The sequence below is a fragment of the Pezoporus flaviventris genome, unplaced genomic scaffold (genome assembly GCF_033815535.1).
Source record: "Pezoporus flaviventris isolate CSIRO_AGI_PZ_B2104156 unplaced genomic scaffold, CSIRO_AGI_Pfla_v1 ptg000036l, whole genome shotgun sequence".
Classification (NCBI taxonomy): domain Eukaryota; kingdom Metazoa; phylum Chordata; class Aves; order Psittaciformes; family Psittacidae; genus Pezoporus; species Pezoporus flaviventris.
Genome location: NW_026892584.1, coordinates 42,500,442 through 42,519,181, shown reverse-complemented (window position 1 = coordinate 42,519,181; position 18,740 = coordinate 42,500,442). Strand labels below are relative to the sequence as shown.

The following is an 18,740-nucleotide window of genomic DNA, read 5'->3' as shown; positions in this document are numbered from 1 at the left end:
CTCCACCTGGGCACCGCGGGGCTGCGGCTCTCCGGGGTGGCCGGCGGGGTGGAGGGGTGAGGGGACCCGGGCTGCGGGCGTCCCCGGCCGGCGTCCTGCCGGAGGCGCCCCGGGCGGGCAGGAAGCTGTTGGCTTCCCAGGATGCGGTGGATGAGAGGGCGGGGGATACCCGCGGCGGCCCTCGGGCCTGTCCCGGTCCCTTCGGAGCCACGGCTCTACCGTGCCGGCCGGGGCTGGGGTCGCCGGGGACCTGCCCGAACATCCCACGGGAAAGAGGGGGTGGTGGTGGGACATTTCGTATATTGTGGGAAATAAAGTAGCCAAGTGTCCCCTCCCTCCCTCCTATTTCTACCCCTTCCCACGCCCCCATTTTTTCCCCTTGTCTTCTGTAGGCGCGTTGTTCAGCCTAGCTCCGCTTTGCGGACCACTAAGTGTTTGCCGACGGGGGTGTGATTATCTCCGTGGGCATTTGGCGTGGGTAGGTGGCTGTGCGGCGTTTGTGGACTTGATACTGTTTTTTTTTGTAGTCGTGTTTTGCAGAACTGTAGGAGCTGTGTGCAGCTTCCCCCCCTGCCCCTCCAGGTGGAATTCTGCATTTGCCTAAATGTTATTTGAGAGTTGTAGGACTTTTTGTTCTGTTCCTCTGTAAAACGCATGATTATAATAAAGTATATGAACGTGCTGGGGCTTACATATTTTACTGACAGTACGCTACTGATGTTAATGTAGCTTGCACCTTATAAATATTCCCACCACTGCCCGTCCCCCGGGGGGGGGGGGGGGAGTATTTAACTGTTTTTGCTTTGTTTTCCTACCACCTCTAACACATAAGGAGCAAATCTCTGATTTGCTCGTTTGTTTTATTTATGCCACGGAGGGATGTACATTTCAAAATACAGTTATAAAGGGGAGTTCCTAACACTTAATTCAGAAGAATATTTGTTTACAGGTAAATAACATTGACATACTGCATGACTCGTAATTACTTTTATGTAATAGTTAATTTCCTGATGACAGCCACAACATTTGTCTGAGTTAACAGATTTAAAGACACTGTGAAACTACTTTTGATTTTTTAAATAGGAGGGTTTGTATTGTATGCAAGGTTTATAGAACTGTTTTTTAGTGTGCAGCAGTGGTAAATTTAAGAATTGATGCAGTCTCAGGTAACTTGTAGCTCCAACATTCACTTGTCGTCTTATAAAAACGTTCTGTAAGTGATTAAGAATTAAACAGGTTCAGGACTGGCTTGATTTGTTTGGGGACAGAACAAAACTTCTCTTACAAAAACTTTAAAATGGAATTTGATTAAATGCATCTCATATTGGTACAGGCGTTCTTAGCAGCATGGTTCTTAAATTGCATAAGTGTAAACTATAAAAGGACTTGTTCTTGTTTGGGAACATAAAGAGGATTTTGTCTGGGCTCTGTCTTTGACAGAGAGGATATGAAGAAGTCTCTTACCTGGCATCACTCAGTTTTGAAATAGGCAGTTTAGTTTGTCCTCTTAAACTGTAGCTGTGGTTGTAGCTTTGACAGCTGCATATGGTTAACTCTGGTCCATCACCTGAACAATATTAACCTCCTATGTGACAAGCTGTACTTGCTTCTGTGAAATACCAGTTTAGACATGGTGTCATTTGTTATAAAATATCTAGTAGCAAATACAGGTGGCCACACCTAACTTGGGGCCCACAGTGCATTTTTGTAAAGCAAACTAAAATGGTGGAACAACCTGGTCCTTCTAAGCTTTCTTGAAAAGCTATCTGCCCAGATTTGGTAACTTTGTCATGGTGCAAAGCTACTGGGGCTTAGAGGGCCTTGAACGTGCTGAAGCCACTGCTGCTCCTGCAAAACACCCTGTGCAGCATGGGAGATATACTTTACTGGTTGAGGCCTGGTAGGGACACCTATCTGTACTCAGCTTGAAATGTTGGCTGGAGCCCAACACTGTTGTGTCTGTGATGTTCAGCTGCAGTTGACTGTCAGCTGTGAGTTTACCCTGGGATCTGGGGTCAGCTGTGGTAGGAGAGCTTGGGTTGCTCATGATATCCCATGTAATGGGCCTGAATACACGCCCCATTCTCCAGTTCTTGTGTTTCTCATGACAGTGTCATGTGGCCAAGGTAGGCACACGCGGGCAGCTGGATCCTTTTTTGCCTGGTCCTCCTGCTGTGTGTTGTAAGAACATGTAAGGATGCACGTTAGGGCTTGGGGTGTCCTGGGAGCATCAGGATTGTGCCAAACCAGGGTGGTGGGCATTGGTAACTGATAGTGTGATGGGCCAAGTATTAATCCAGGAGCATGCTTTGCTGTAGCCTACTTTCTGATCTGGGCTAACTAGTACAGCCTGGATAGTCTAACATGCCAGGTGAGGCAGGGGCAGGGCTGAGGTTGGTGGGTCTCATCCTCCTTCAGTCTCTTGCTTCCTCTCCTTCATGAAGATGAGGTGATTATCATGGAGGTTCCTGCATCCTGTAAGGTTCGGTTTCTGCTTCAACATTATGGAAGAATTACTTTTCTTCCCACCCTGCTTCAGGATGTGAGTAGAAATTAATATAAATTTCATCTTGGATAGAGGGCAGGGAGGACAGATTCATGTCTTGATTTTTGTAGAGACAAAAGAAGGCGAGCATAATAAACAAGAGAACAAGAGAAGGAACCTTAATGCAACTCTCCCAAATACGGAAAAGATGATTCTGCTCCACCTTCTGTTGGGTGGTTGGTTTGACTGATTCCTTAAAGCAGGTTTTGCTGCTGCAGTGTGTAGGGAAGTGAGTTGTTATTTATGAAAAAGTTAATAACCACTAAGGAATTAATATATGCATAAAACCAGCAGCACTGTGATAGGATGCTGATGTCATGCCATTCATGACTTACTCCACTTCAGCTCTGTGAGGATACTTTGGTGTTGAAATAGGTATTACAGAAACGCATATTGAAAAGCAAGCAAACAGAAGACTAAGAGAAAGAAAGAGTTATTTAGCTTTTGACAGTATTCAGTCCTATGCAGACACAGGCTGAAGCAGCCAGGTCATACTTACCTCAGATGCCCTCTGTTCACTGGGAACCATTCCTAGATGGCCATACATGAGGACTGTTAATCATTCCTCTCTTTTTTTTTTTTTTTTCTTCCCCTCTAAGGATTTTATGGAAAAGGAACTTTCTCTGGTTTACACATCTTCAGTAGTACGTTGACCTGGAGTTAACTTGCTCTTCTATTCCGAGAAATTACTCTTACTTGTTGCCACTGTCTTGAATAGAGTCTTTTACTAAAACAGATATATTAGGCACAGCTTGAATGTGTGTTTTGAAATATACCAGGTACAGCAGGTTTGCTGCTGTTGGAGCTGTGTCTATGAACATCTTGTTAGACAATGAGAAGGGATCCTCTGTTCTTCACAGTGTGAATTAAAAATAGCTTAAGTTCCCCCTTATAAAATAAGTGCTCTGGCATAGCTGATTGAAGGACCCAGGTGGAGCTCATGCTGCAGGTTAGTGCTGGATGACGTTTAATGTTTTCCTGCTTCCTTGTGCTGTGGTACCAAACCTTCTGTGCATGGCTCCTTTATAATACCCCTTTACCACCTCTCTTCCTTTGAAGGAGACAGGCAGATAAAGACACAACCCTGATAGCAGGGCTGCAGTAGCAAGCGGGGAGTGGTTTTTGGGTAGATATTGTAGGGAAAAGGCATTCCAAACTTCCTTGACACAAAGAATAGAAAAAGTAGTTCCTCTGGACTTTGGATTTTTTTGTTGATGTGCTTTTTTTGGGCTTTATCGTCATTCAAATTCAGATTACCAGACGACCGTTTAGCCCATAGAGCAGGAGGCTGCCAAGTGGCAATCTTGGCAAGCATTAACGCAGAAACACCTGGAGTAAGTTAGCTGCAGATTGCAGAATTTTGTGCCTTTGTGCTTTTTTCTGGTTTTAATAATAGGATTGTCCTTTCTACAGACTAGTTTGGCTTGTAGCTTCTTTTTTTACTTGTGGTTATTGGAAAGGATATTGATTTTTTTGAATTTTTTTTTTTTTAATCCCCCCAATGCACCTAGATTGCTGAATTCAAGACGCAGAGGTAGGTTGCATGGTCCCTGCATTCTGTTACAGCACAAGGTTAGAAGTGTTAACTTTCACACTTAAGTGTTGTGTTTCCAGACATTCAATCTTAGCAGTTTTGTTCAACAGTTTGCAAATTGCTCAGTGCTTAAACCAAGCCTCCAAACAAGGTCTAGTCTCCTTTTGACATTAACAAGTAAGTCTAGCTCACATGACTACTGTGCATGCAGTTTTGAAGGGAGAATGAAAGCCTTGAATGTTCACCAGGTTCTATCCTAATTGCTCTGGAACTAAAGGAGTTTGTTCCAAGTAACTCTGGTAGCTGTGGGTTATTGAGCTTTATTCTGCAGGCTATGGTGTTCTCATATTTATTAATGAAATTAAGGAATCCTTACATATCTCTTGTGCCAGCATCAGTTTTCATGCATTTCCCCTCTCTAGGCAAGCATCTATTTCTTGGAGTTGATAATTATAACCGGTGAGATATATCAGCTTTGTAATTAAAAAAACCCAAACACTGAACACCTTGTTTCTGGGGGGAAAAACAGAAAATAAAGTGTTACTGGAAAAGCCTGAGGAATACTGATAAACAATAAAATTTCATGGGCTAAGTATGAGGGGAATGACCTCCCTTCTCCTAGTCCATTTCTGCTGGCAGTGATGGAATTTGTTCAGACTTCACTGCTTTGCTTTGAAGGCTGCCTGTTTCAGAGCACTGATGATGTATGGTACAGAGCCCTCAGTTCGTGCTGTGGTTTCAGTTCTAGGTTGGATTCATTTTGACCACCTGTTTCTTCCATCCAGGGTTGTGGCTTAGTGAGTTACGGGGAATTAGTTGCTTTTTAATCTAGTATCTGATGGATGGCTATCATCTGCAAGCTCAGAGATAATCGATGCATGCGTGCCAGGTGCATACAGAGACTGTATATATTTGTTAGGTGGGAACGTGATGACTTTCTGGTTGGAGAGAGACTCCGGTAAAAGTCGGGTCTTCGGTGGTGGGTTACAGATGCTTCTGGATATTGTTTTATTAAACTTCTTGGTTATTGCTGGGAACTTGTCACCAATTACAGTTTTTGATCACCCAAGTAATACCAAATTGAATTGCAGTATGGACACTTTGGAGAGCACAGATGTCATTAAAGAAAAACAAACCTAAAATTTGTACTGCAAGAAGAAAAATAATCAGATCCAATTTAGAAAATAATAAAAGCTAATGCATTTGGGAAGAGATTACTTTCAGTGAGGGAGAGGAGCGCGAATAACGTTTCTGTGGTAGTCAGCCATGAGCTAGACATGTTTTCAATAAGATATGGCAATTTTGAGCTATTTAGATAAAAATTGCCTCTCATAAACCAGAGGGCTAAAAATCCTAAATTGTGTTTAGGTGTCTTTCATTGCAAGAAGACAACAGCAAGCTGCAGGCATGTTTGGGGAAACGCAATAGGAGAGGTAGGAATTACAAATGTGAGAGAAGACACTTTTTGAGGAGTTTTGGAGATCTGAGGGGGATTAACAGGATGATGCCAAAGGTAGAAAAATCTGTAGCAGAGTCTTGGGAATATTTACTGTCAGAGTTTATCCCCAAGATGCACTGTGTGCTAGTTGATAGACTGCTACGCATCAGACTGTAGAGCAACCTTCCAGAAGAGGTTCTGGAAATTGTCTTTCTGGGAAATACTTGAAACTGGACTTTCTGAAATCTCGGAACTTTTGTTGTTGTGAAGAGTGAGGTACTGTTAGGAAGGTGGAGGTCTGCTGGGCAAGGTCTTATGTCCACCTCTGATCCAGATAGTGTGTGGTGATGATGAGAGTCTGACCGCGACTAGCCTGCTCAGTGAAGGAGCAGGACTTTAGCAAGTACATATTTTGGTACCTCCGTCTGCCAAGATATAAAAATCTTTGTGAAGAGCTACAGCCCTTATTTAAGATTTGTAATAATAGTAATAATAACGCCCCACACACACCTCCCTAAACCAGCAGCCCAGCAATGAAGGCTACTCCCTGTTGTATCCCTTACTGTACATATGTGACATACTTAAAAATGATGGCACACTCTTCTTTTGATCTTTTTAGAAATAGCTGAGGAGGAGAAAAACAGAAAAGAAACTTCCGTCCCTTTTGTGGAGCCTCCTGCGGAAGTTCAGGAATTTCAACAGAGTGATCTTTGGGCATAAACTGGTTTTTCAAGAGACATTCCTGCCATTATGAATGAAGTAGCAATAGTGAAGGAAGGGTGGCTTCACAAACGAGGTAAGTGTCTCTTCGCTTTAGGACAGCAGACTTTCTCTTGTGCAGCCATCTGTCTTTTAGCAGCGTATCTTGAAATAGTCTGTTATTTTCCTCTTCACCCTAATAGGAAATGGCATATAAGGAGCCTGTGTGAGTTGCTCTCGAATTTGAGAAGACGCACATACAAGGGGTTTTCTTTGGGTGTGTTCATGTCTGTGTGTTCACCAAAATCTGTGTTAACTGCTTTGAAAATGGTGATAAAGATAACAACTGAAGGAGATGGTACTTAGAGTGTTAAGGGTTAAACTGTAGCAAATTATTTTGGTCTATATGTAGGTCTGTAGCTTTTCTTTCTGTGTTAGAAGGTAGAATTGTCTTGAGGTGAATCTTCATTTGAACAGTGAAAAATACACCTGTGTTTTGTGAGCAGTGCTGTGTTCTTGCAGAGACTTGCTAGGAAATGTGCTATTTTGTTCGTATTTGAACCGCTCTTGGTACCAGTGTCCTAGATCAGAAGAATAGCCATGAAATTATGCATGCTGTACATTTCTGTTGCGCCACTAACGGCATTTGATTTTTATGAAAAGTCTTAGTTTTTAGCTGGGTTGCAAAACTGAAGTAGTGTAGTCACAAGGTACCGTTATGCTTTTTGTATTCTTAAATGTTTTATTCCCCAGACGGTGGGTTTGTTCTTTTTCTGGGGATAGAGGGGTGCTTGTTTCTGAGTACTACAGCATCGCTTCTATAAGCTACTTACCCGTTTCTTTGTATTCTGTGATAGTTACTTGGAAAGGAGAGAGCAGTGTTAGGTACTTTCCATAATATCTTATTTTTGGACCAAGAATAGAATCTGTGTGCTCCAGCAGTAGGAAAGCTTGCATGGTTTTGCAGACTCAGGATTTTTCTAGAGGGTTTGCAGCAACTTGCCTGAAGGTGCAAAGGTGTATAATTTTTCTGGAAGAAAAGGGAAATAAGTTATCATAACCTTGATAAAGGCTGATGGTTCTTCTGCAATCGTAAGAAATTTCTAAGAATTTAGAAAATGTTGATAATCTGTGTTTTAAAAGGTGAAAACATTTCTAACAGCTGGATATACAGCTTAGTTTAGCAAACTCAAGTCAGCTGATGCTTGATGTAAAAATGTTTTGATAAAGTTGTTTCTGTTGAGTGTTTGGGGTTTGTTTTGTGTGTGTTTGGGGTTTGCTTTTTTGTTTTGTTTTTGTTCTGGTTTATTTCAGTTAAAAATGCCTTTTCACTCATTATTTAAATAACTCATTTGATAATTCTGTTGTACGAAGTCTACCTTGTTCTGATAACATTTGAGAATTATGCTGTGTTTGAATAAAGCAGGAGAAAGAAACACTGAATTATGCTTCTCATTCTCATTTATGAATCTAGAAACTCTTCAAATGGGAGATGTTTTTATTTATAAATGACGTTTTAGGCTGAGTTTTCTTTAACTGCCCATTGTTACAATTTTTCTGCACTTACCTGTAACTTTAAAAATAACTATTTTGTTATTTTCAGGAGCACTGTACAAACATTTGGGGAAGAAACATCTCTTTTGGAAAGTATGAAAATGGAATTGTATTTTTAGGGTGATTCAGAAGCAGAAGTGTCTGAAACTTTAAAACAGTCATGTTGTATTTCAGACTTGTCTGTATTTACATTTGAGAGTTGAATTTTCTTTCTTTCGAAGTTTGCAATAAAGCTACTTTCAAGTAAGACCTCTGGAAGAGGTCTTAGTAAAAGATGCCCTGGTTTTGAATGCTAGGTTTCCTAATCTTTTTAACCTGCTTCCTAGTGCCTTTTTGCTTTCCTGGTATGTGTGGTGATGCCTATTTCATTCCACTTCATTGACCTTGCAACTATTAATTTGGCATTGTCCATACAAAGAGTGTTTTAGAAAGCAGTGCTATCTCTCCTCCTTGGCTTGCCAGTGTGAGCTCTATTACTCTCTCGGTGAGCTCTGTTACTGTCTTGGCTTTTGTAGCTGTTTTGGGATCAGTGGACAAATTCATTTTTTTTGGCTGGGGGTGGCTGTGGGGGAAACTGATCCACTTTGTGCGTGTGTTTTGTAAAGAATTTTTTTTGTTTTTTTTTAATCACCTACATTTATTGCCAGACCCTATCAGTCTGCTGGCTCTGCAAGATCAAGTGCTTCAACCACAGGATGTTTCCAAAACTGATGTCTGATATTGTGAGCTTCTGAAGTTAAGGCATAAACAGTAATTACTGCAGGGAGGGACTGCTAAAGGAGGCGTTTAGATACAGGAAATGTATATTGCTTGTCTTTTGGATCATTTATAAAACTGAAGGTTGTACTGCATGTGTTCTTTAAAGATCCTAGGGCTTTCCACATGCAAATACAAGTAGTGACTGGCCAAAATCCAGACTGGGCAATGATCTTCTCTTTACCTAACCTTCCCCCATAGCTTTAGTTGGATATGGTGGCTCTCAGTTCATATCATGAGCAGTTGAACAGAATGGCTGTGTGCAGTTAAACAGTTGATACATCTCACCCCAGCAGTGGCTTAATTTTGGTGGTTTTAATGATTTGTGTATGTATAAATCAGGCTGCAAAGTGCTCTGGAGCCCTTCTGGATGGCAGGTGTATATAAGCATAAAGCCATCATTAGCAGAAGCAGGTGTTTTGGCCTGGCAGGGAACTAGCAGGGCTTTGTAGAATTGTGGGGTTGTTTTCTTCTGTCAGCATGCTTTAAATTTCTGTTTTTGTTTCCAAGATTAAAAACACGAATGGAGAAATGAAATTAAACATTGGTGCCTGGCCGAGAGCTCTTGGCAGTTCTGTAAGTCAGTCACTTAAAGGAAGCTTGACTTCCAGTAGCGCAGATGTTTGTGCAGGGGCCAGAGTCATCTCTGTGGCATGTCTAACCTCAACCAGGCAGAAATAGAAGAATTAATGAATGAACTTTTTTTTTTTTTTCCTTTTTTTTCTCACTGGCAGTGCTCGGTGCTGTTACTGTAGTCACAGTGAGGTGATAGATTCTTGTGTGAAGACAGAAACATTAGTTAAAATACTATCCACTCTGCATAACTGCATGGCTGAAGAGTTCAACACACATGTAGAAAATGTGAAGAAACTCAGATTTGGTGTATTGTGTGTAGTCTCTGGTTGTGTTACATTGAAGGTTTGTTAAGTGGGAAAGGAGGGGGGAAATGGGTTGATGCAGAGGTGCTATAATTATGATTGAATATGAGGGGAGAAGGAGAAAATGATCTGACCAAATTGCTGCTTGCTGAGTCCTGAGATTATAGCTTTTCTGGATGTATGTTATGAGTACCCTTAAATTTGATTGTGTATGGTGGAACTTTTTGGATAAAAGAGGTATGCCTGAGTGTATTTTGTTTGCTTTACTGATCCATTTTAAAGATCTCATTGTATTTCTTGCATCTTTCTGCTCTGGTCCCTGGTTATAAAGGTCCTTCTATTGTCTTCAGCCTTCATCCTGTTTTTTCTTTTTTTTTTTTCTTCAAAGTCTCTCTGCAAGGCTAACAAAGAGAGGGATTGTGCGTTTTGATACTCTGTCATCTCTGTCTTCCCTAGTATGTCCGGTTTTCTTACTAGGGCATAAACTTGTATGGAAAAAGGAGTCTTTTGGAGGCAGGGAAGGAGGGGGAGGGAAAATGTATACTGACATTTAGAAAAGGAAATAGAAATCTCAATTTCTCACTCTGAGAACTCTGAAACAATTATAAGCAGTGGGAGAGACCCGTGTATTCATGCATTAATATTTAGCAGCAAATGTGAAGCTACTTCTTGCTTTTGTTTTTAAATTGTGTATAAATGCCGCACAGTAATTTTAACCCTGCAAACCAGCGTCAGTTTGTGTGGACTTCAGGTCACTATTTGACTGGTTGAGAGTCGGGCTTCCAAGCTGATTGAAATTAGTAGAGGTCCTTAAATAAGAAATTACACAAAAGATACTTATTCCACTTACGAAGATATTACTTTTGTTGTCGAAGAATTATTTCTGTATTGAAATGGAGTGACACAGACATCCTCATAAATAACTGTTATAATAATATGAGGATAAATAATCCTCATAAATAACCGTCCATTGTGATTTGTCTTCTTACGGCTTCATTGCGTAAAATTAATGCAGGATCTGTACATAAAATAGAACCCAGGAATTAAATGCCGATTGTTGCCCTTTTAATTTACTCTAGCAGAATAGCATAGACAGTGAACTTCAGCTTTGCTATTTTGAGGTTCATACTTTAAGTATTCTGTTAGTATGAGTCAAAACAGGATCTTACGAGGTATGACCAGTAGTTAACTCTTTTAAGCCAGTAGGTGTCTTGTGTTGCTGTGTTTCTTCACCTCTCCTTTCTTTTCTGTTATCACCATGTTCCGACCTCTTTTTGTGTGTGTGTTTTATTTTGGGGTGGGTTTTTTTTTCTCCCTTTGGTTTCTGTCTGTCTCTGGGACATAGCAGTGCACTTTCTTGATGACCTTTGTAGGCAGAACATCCAAGGTTTGGTTTAGTCTGGCTTTCATGATACCACAGGGGAGTAGCTGTGGCACTTGATACAGAGGTTCCTAAGACACTTTGAAGATGCCGGCTATAGAGGGCATGGCTGTTCTAGAGGAAGAACTGGGGAGAAGAGGACAGGGTAAGAAGCAAAATAGGGGCTGAACAAAGAATGGAGTGGGAAAATTTTTAACAGAGGGAAAGAGGCTGATGCTACTTCTAGAGCTGAAGGGTTGGGTTTATAGGGAAATCTGCTGCTACTCTTATTGGAAACAAAAGATAAGCTGTGTCAGTTTGTGGTTTTTCTTGTGTCTTTTTTTCAACACAAGGGGCAATAATTTTGCAATGCTAGCTCGCAGTTGCTTTCATTTTGCTTGCCCTGTTCTGGGAAAAGGAGACTGGGGAGGAACCAGGAAATAGTCGACCAATAAATTTGACCTTGGTGGTAGGCAAGATGCTAGAGACATTAAGAAAGGATGAGATCACAAAACAGCTGGAGAAATACGAGCTGATAATGGCTAGTCAGCTTGACTTTTCGAAGGTAAATCTCATCTGATGCAATTATTTGTGGAGAGATCATGGGGGGGAGGAGGGGCGCGGATCCGCAAGGTGTGATGTCACCGTCAGCCGCGGTGACGTCACGCCGCCCCTGTGATGTCATGGCAGAGTGGAGGCGCAGGGAGGCAATCATGGCCGCCACTTGGCTCACACAGGCGCTGGTGGATCACCTCAACGTGGGCGTGGCACAGGCCTATGTGAAGCAGCGGAAGCTGGACCACGAGGTGAAGACACTGCAGGTCCAGGAAGTACAGTTTGCCAAGCAGATGGGGCAATGGATCACCATGGTGGAGAATTTCAACCAGGCCCTCAAGGAGATCGGTGACATGGAGAACTGGGCGCGCAGCATCGAGATGGACATGAGGACCATTGCCACCGCGCTGGAGTACGTGTACAAGGGACAGCTCCAGCCACCCTGCTCCTGACACCCCCGGGTCCCGCCTCCCACCCCCCCCCGCAATAAAGGCTGCTTGTGCCATGGCCCCCTCAATTTATTTTTTTTTTCAAATTTTTTTTTTTTTTTTTTTTTGGTGGGATTGAGTGTGCCCTGCAGCAAGTTTGCCGATGACACCAAGCTGCGTGGTTTGGTTGATACGCTGGAGGGAAGGAATGCCATCCAGAGGGACCTTGACACACTTCTGAGGTGGGCTGATGCCAACCTCATGAGGTTTAACCATGCCAAGTGCAAGGTCCTACACCTGGGTCAGAGCAATCCCAGGCACAGCTACAGGTTGGGCAGACAAGAGATTCAGAGCAGCCCTGCGGAGAAGGACTTGGGGGTGTTGGTGGATGAGAAAAGGAACATGAGCCGGCTTCAGTGTGTGCTTGCAGCCCAGAAAGCCAACTGTATCCTGGGCTGCATCAAAAGGAGCGTGACCAGCAGGTCGAAGAAGGTGATCCTGCCCCTCTCCTCTGCTCTTGTGAGACCTCACCTGGAGTATTGTGTGCAGTTCTGGTGTCCTCAACATATAAAGGACATGGAACTTTTGGAACAAGTCCAGAGAAGGGCCACAGGGATGATCAGGGGACTGGAGCACCTCCTGTATGAAGACAGGCTGAGGAAGTTGGGGCTGTTCAGGCTGGAGAAGAGAAGGCTGCGTGGAGACCTGTATCTGAAGGGGGCCTATAGGGCCTATAGGGATGCTGTAGAGGGACTCTTCATTAGGGACTGTAGTGACAGGACAAGGGGTAATGGGTTAAAACTTAAACAGGGGAAGTTTACAGTTGATACAAGAAGGAAATTCTTTCCTGTTAGGGTGGTGAGGCACTGGAATAGGTTGCCCAGGGAGGTTGTGAATGCTCCATCCCTGGCAGTGTTCAAGACCAGGTTGGACGAGGCCTTGGGTGATATGAGTTAGTGTAAGGTGTCCCTGCCCATGGCAGGGGGGTTGGAACTAGATGATCTTAAGGCCCTTTCCAACCCTAATTATTCTATGATTCTATGAAACAGGCTGGCTCTAGTGTACTTTAAAAAGTCTGCTTTGGATGACAGAGAAGTCAGATGCTGAGTATTACCTAGTACACTGTAACTATAGTGTACTACATCTTTGAAAGGGATGGCATAGCCTAAAGATTGCTCATCTTCCTTCCACTGAGCAGGCTACTTAAGTCTTTGACCATCTTTGTTCCTTTCCAGTGTCCTTTTAGAAAAGTCTTTATTCCAGAATACTTTTTTTGTGTAGGAAAACCCATTCTTTAAGCCATTTTTTGAAGGGTGAAATCTAAATATTTGTCTTTTTTTTTTTTTCCATAAAAATGTCTCCCTAAAAATCATTCCAATGATTTCTCCACCTTTTTTTGCAAAATACATTCAGTTCTTTAGAGAAGTTGAGCTGTGTTAGATGTTTTTCGCTGTGTGTGTAAACTGACTGTTTGGAGTGACACCAAGCACACTCTCGCTTTCAGTGGCAAAGAGGAAGAGCTCAGATGTTGTTGCCCACATTATTTATGTCAGTCCTGGAAGTTTACTTTCATATTCTGTTTTGTTGTACATCAGAAGAGAAACAAACAAAGTCTCAATTTTATCTCTAAAAGTGGGGTAGAGTAAAAAATTACTGTTACTTCTTTGTTAAAAGAGATCTGAGATTGAGAGATCTAGGACGTTGCAAGCCCTGTTAAAGTGAGCCTGGGAATGTGTGATGCAGTGGATCATGCAGAAACTGCCTGCATTGTCTTTTCATCATCTTTTTCATAGTTCCTTCATTTTCAAGAAAGCAAAGGTAGGCCTCTGCAAAAAGTTGTCCACATACGGGTTTTCTGTTCTTTCAGTAGGCAAACTGAGAAGCCATAAGGTTTGGATTTAGGAAGAAAGAAGTACTAAATGAGTATGATGGTTTGAGGTAAAGAGAGAGCAAGAGAGTAAGGCTAGCTTGTTGCTCTTGCAGGAGTGGTTTATAGCAAGGTGCTGTGCCATGCATTTTAAATTTGGCGCCTTGAAAATGTCTTCCCCTGTAGCCCCTGTGTGGATGCCAGCAGCTTCCTTCCCTTGCAGCATTCCCTGCTGGTGCACCCCCTGCTTAAGCACCATCATCTGCACCCCTTGCATGTGGCTGCTGCTTCCCCTGCCTGAACTTGGTCTGTGTTAGCACTCTTAGCCCTAGACTTTACCGTCTGAAAAAACTGGTGAGGACTTCGATCCTCTGAGAGCAGTACATGGTGACATGTAGTGTATTTCCTTTTATCCACTTTTTATGTTTATATTACTAATGATTCCCTTAAAAATTACAGTGGTGATTGGTCTCAGTCTTATTCAGGAACAAACCTTACTGTGTATAGGAAAGAGGGATTTGCTTAACATTTGACCATTTAGTTTGAATGTGTTTTAAAAGACACAGCATTGTAAAAAAACAACTGTTAGCCTTGTGTTTTTCCCTGTTTTACCTATTGAAGTAACTGATTTGCTAAGAAAAAAGATTGAGTTAAATCTTCTTTCAAAAGCCATCTCTCATGGGGGGAAGACAGAGGGGGGATTATTATTTTCAGACATATTATGTCGCAGGTACAATGTGCCTTTTATAGGGGGGAACAAAAACCAGGAAACTGTGAGGAAAGAGGAAGAAAAAGAATGGAGAAAGAATAGCACCATATTAGGTGTGAAGTAGTGTGCTGCTGGTAGAAATATTTACTGCAGCTGAAAGAGGGGAATAATGAAGACCAACAGGGAGTGCAGTTAGAACACATGTTATGGAACTCTGGGATTATCCTCTCACCTCTTCAAGTTGAGCCAAAAATGTGAAAAGGATAGCTGGTCAAACAGTATTGTGAAATTTGTCAATTTATTCGAAAGTGCATGGTCATATTTGAGTACAGCAGAGGTAAACAATCATCACAGAGGGTGTCAGTTACTGTTTTCCTGAGTCTCCTGGGTGAGTCAGGAGAGTGTGTTTTGCAGTCCAAAGCCCAGGCCATTGGTGAACTGCGTGTAGAAAACCACTGAAATCGGTGGTTCTGTGCGTGACTACAGTGGTATTTCAAGCCAATATTGAGACGGAGTGCAGCATCTGAATCATTTACAGGGCTGTCAAATCAGTCTCCTCTGCTTATTGTTTATTATTGTGTGCAGTTCTGGTGTCTTCAACATAAAAGGGACATGGAACTGTTGGAACAAGTCCAGAGAAGGGCCGCGACGATGATCAGGGGGCTGGAGCACGTCCCGTATGAAGACTGTCTGAGAAAGTTGGGGCTGTTCAGCCTGGAGAAGAGAAAGCTGCGTGGAGACCTCATAGCAGCCTTCCAGTATCTGAAGGGGGGTTATAAGGATGCTGGGAAGGGACTCTTCATTAGGGACTGTAGTGACAGGACAAGGGGTAACGGGTTAAAACTTAAACAGGGGAACTTTAGATTGGATATAAGGAAGAAGTTCTTTACTGTGAGGGTGGTGAGTCACTGGAATGGGTTGCCCAGGGAAGTTGTGAATGCTCCATCCCTGGCAGTGTTCAAGGCCAGGTTGGACAGAGCCTTAGGTGACATGGTTTAGTGTGAGGCATTGTTGCCTATGGCAGGGAGGTTGGAACTGGATGGTCTTAAGGTCCTTTCCAACCCTAACTGTTCTATGATTCTGTGATTCTATTAACATACTCTTAATGAAGACCACAGAACATGCATGTCAGAGAAATGGGTTTTCTGATGGTTGTGAGCCCCAGCCTTTGTAGGAGATAACTTGTTCTGGGAGGAAGCTCTAGTCTTAGAATAGTTCAAGTTGGAAGGGATCTTTAAAAATCATCTAGTCAGCCCCCTTGCCCTGAGCAGGCATATCTTTCAGTAGACCAAGTTGCTCAAAGCACGGTCCAACCTAGCCTTGAGCCCTTCCAGGGGTGGGGCAGCCACAGCTGCTCTGGGCTACATCTCACGGTGTTTCACCACCCTTATAGTAAAGAATTTTGTCCTTATATATGCGCATTGTAAATTCACTTCTTGCAGTTTAAAACCATTACCCCTTGTTTTGTCACTGTAGGCTCTGTTAAAAGGCCTCTCAGTCTTTCTTATAAGCCCCTGTTATACGTTCAAAGGCTACAATAAAATCTCTCAGCCTGTCTTCCTAGGACAGGTCTTCAAGATACGTGTTACTGAGCTGGTACAAGAGTCAAACTCATGACATTGACACTGGTGTTACTTGGGTGGACTTCAGATGCTGATGGAGGTCAGGGCTGCTTAGGGCAATCACTGCTAATTCTCAAATTTTAAGTGCAGCCTTTATGATGTTTATGATGGCTTTATAAATCAGTTTTCTCCTGTAGAAGTCACAAGATTTTTAAAGTTTTGTCCTTTTTTCTTTGTGAAACAGGAGCTTGCTAGTCTTAATGACATAGAGAAAAACTGGAAAGCATCACCCGTGTGCCTTCTTCGCTGTTTAGACTAAGGAAAAGGAAAAGGGCCATTTAATTGCTTCTTATGAAAAATCTCAAAAATTAGAGGATTTAAAATAATTCTCTGAAGTCTTAGCCTTAGCAGTATACCGTGCTATATCTGCAGTTGCATCAAAGGATCTGCCGATCAAGAAGTGTGTCCTGATTACGCTGCAGAAAGCAGTGATAGGAAAGGATAACTTGCATTTTCTGTGAGAAGCTTGATGGGTCTAATGGCTAATAGAAACATACAAACAAAACTATAATTGAACTGCTTCTTTATCCAGCAAACTCGAGTTAAACTAGATCTCAAGATTTAAGAGAAAAAATATTTAATTTTTTTTTTTGCCGTGTGTTTCCACAGGAGACTTTGTACATGCTGTATTAAGGCTGCCATTGTAATGCTGTCTTGTTCAGAATGATGTAATTACACTGGTGTGGGAAATATTTGCACTAAGTAGGGTTTATGCACTGAAATACAGGGGTACACACTATTTTGTATATTCTTGCCATTATGCCTAAGTTGGTGGTTCACAGTTGGGAGTGTCAGTAACAAGTTACACCTTTGAACACACTTGATAAGCAGTTCAAAATCCACTGTCAGTCATCTTCATAGTTGCAAAGTGTGAATACCACCGTTTATTTGCTGTTGCTTTTCAGGGCTTCCAGGCATGGATTGCCTGGACTGGTGTGTTTTAGTGTGTCATACATATCCTTGCCCTTGTCTGTGGTCTGTAAAAACCTTCTATAAATAGCAGTCAGTTAACTAAATGAAAGTGTTTTCTTTGTAATGCAGATTTTTTTGGGGTTTTGTTGTTTGAATTTTTAACTTTTGATCAGGCAGTCTGCTTTCCCTCCTGTCCTCTTTAAGTAGAAATGAAATCTGAGAACACCAAGAGAAAAGGTGGCATTTATTTCTTAATTCAAGACTTGACTTAAATGTGTAGTTGCGTAGGTTTAACTATATTGTATGTTTATTATTCCACTGCAGGTTTATGCATGGAGCAGACTGGAATCCAGTTGTGATAATCTATGGTGGTAATGCTGGTTTTGGGGCTTGGAAGGAGTTTTATAGGTGGAAATTGATTTCTTGACATAGGGTATGAATCTTTTGCCACTATAAATTCAGTAATCAAGTCATTCTGTTGTAAGTATTCTTTGTGCTGGTCTGGCAGCATCTTGAGAAAACGATGCTTTAGACTGAGAGGTTAAAAGCCACTAATCATGGCTTTTTCTTCAGTGATTATTAAAAAAAAAGAAATCACACAGTATCACAGTATGTTAGAGATTGGAAGGGACCTCGAAAGATCCTGCCTTTTTACATGGTTTTAATAGAAAAATGGTTTTGCTGCTTTAATACTGCTTCTGGTGATGTGTTTCAAGCAGTGAAGGACTAGGATAGTGGTTTTTCAACTTAAAATTTTCTTTGCATTGGAGATTATTGTAGTTCTAGGTCTTCTTTTCTAGCCTAGGCAGAAATGTTAGAAGGTATTTAACTGCTGTATCTCCTAGGGTGGAAGTCAAAGTTGACTTGTTACTTGGATTATAGGAAAAGTACTTATTCTAAATAAGAATTAGAGAAGAATTACTTTCATGTGCAGAAAATCCCTATAAACTTGTCAGCAATAGCCTTTAGCTGGCTTGCAGAGATACTGCCTGTTGAACTCTATTGTGGCAGCTTGTTTCTGACATTTTGCTGAAGTTTAGCCTGTAAAGTCAAGATATCTTGATCTGAGAAACGGGGAGATGGTTAAATTACATCATCATGGAAGAATACCAGCATACTTAGCTTTAAAGCCATTCAAGACTACATTGGCACCCCTTTGTTATACAGTGTAGCTGAAAAAGAACTGCAGCAATAATGAACCAATCCATCTAAATCACAGCAGCTGAACAACTGACTGTTCTATCTCAAAATGCAAATGCCTTGTGTAGAATGGATTTAATTGTAAATGTTTGCTTAGTAGGGAATATGAGCCTTTTAGTTTGGAACAATAATTGTGAATACAAAGACCCACAGAATTTTAGGGTTTACATAGCTTGTCCCTGTTCTCATAACAATATTTCAAAGTCAGTTTTTAAAATGTACCATTTGGCTTTTTTCTAGCCAGTGAATAGAACTCTAAATGCCCAATCTCTAGGCGGCATTTCGAAAACTGAAAGATAAATTTAGCTCTATGTATTTAGATCAGGCAGGATTTTCTGTTATATTTCTTTCAAATCTATGCTAGGGCTTTTATATAGCTTCAGATAATAAAAGGAAAAAGTGCTGACTTTCAGAGCTTGGATTTGGTTTTGCAGTGCAGAAATGCTAAGTGTAACTTAGAATATTAGCATTTTCTCTGCGGTTCTAGTAAGGTGCCTCTTAAATGATTAAAAGGCTACTGTTAGGAATTTCTTTTCTAGCCAAACATTCTCCTCCCCTACACCCCCCACACCCTCCCAATATTAAAATCTTCATTCTTTGTTAAATTCTTGAAACGTAGCTGCTGAATGAAAGTCATGAGGATGAATTTCTGTCACTGATTTGGATGAATTAAAATAAAGTAG

General features: G+C 41.7%; 2 protein-coding genes across 4 annotated transcripts in view; both read left to right on the top strand.

Moving 5' to 3' along the window:
• The window catches only part of AKT1 (AKT serine/threonine kinase 1), a 76,483-nt gene that overhangs the window by 778 nt on the left and 56,965 nt on the right, over positions 1-18,740 (top strand). For 2 of the 3 annotated variants that reach the window (XM_061464152.1, XM_061464150.1), the window contains exon 2: positions 6,137-6,313. In XM_061464152.1, coding sequence (XP_061320136.1) covers positions 6,268-6,313 — 46 coding nt within the window. In that variant the 5' untranslated portion in view covers positions 6,137-6,267. Of the gene's footprint in view, positions 1-863; positions 950-6,136; positions 6,314-18,740 lie in introns of those variants that run through there. The other variant, XM_061464151.1, reaches the window with a different exon arrangement.
• LOC133274809 (biogenesis of lysosome-related organelles complex 1 subunit 1-like) lies at positions 11,399-11,796 on the top strand. Its single transcript, XM_061464303.1, has one exon. It carries the CDS (start codon positions 11,403-11,405, stop codon positions 11,769-11,771), a length of 369 nt encoding a protein of 122 aa, XP_061320287.1. The 5' UTR covers positions 11,399-11,402; the 3' UTR covers positions 11,772-11,796.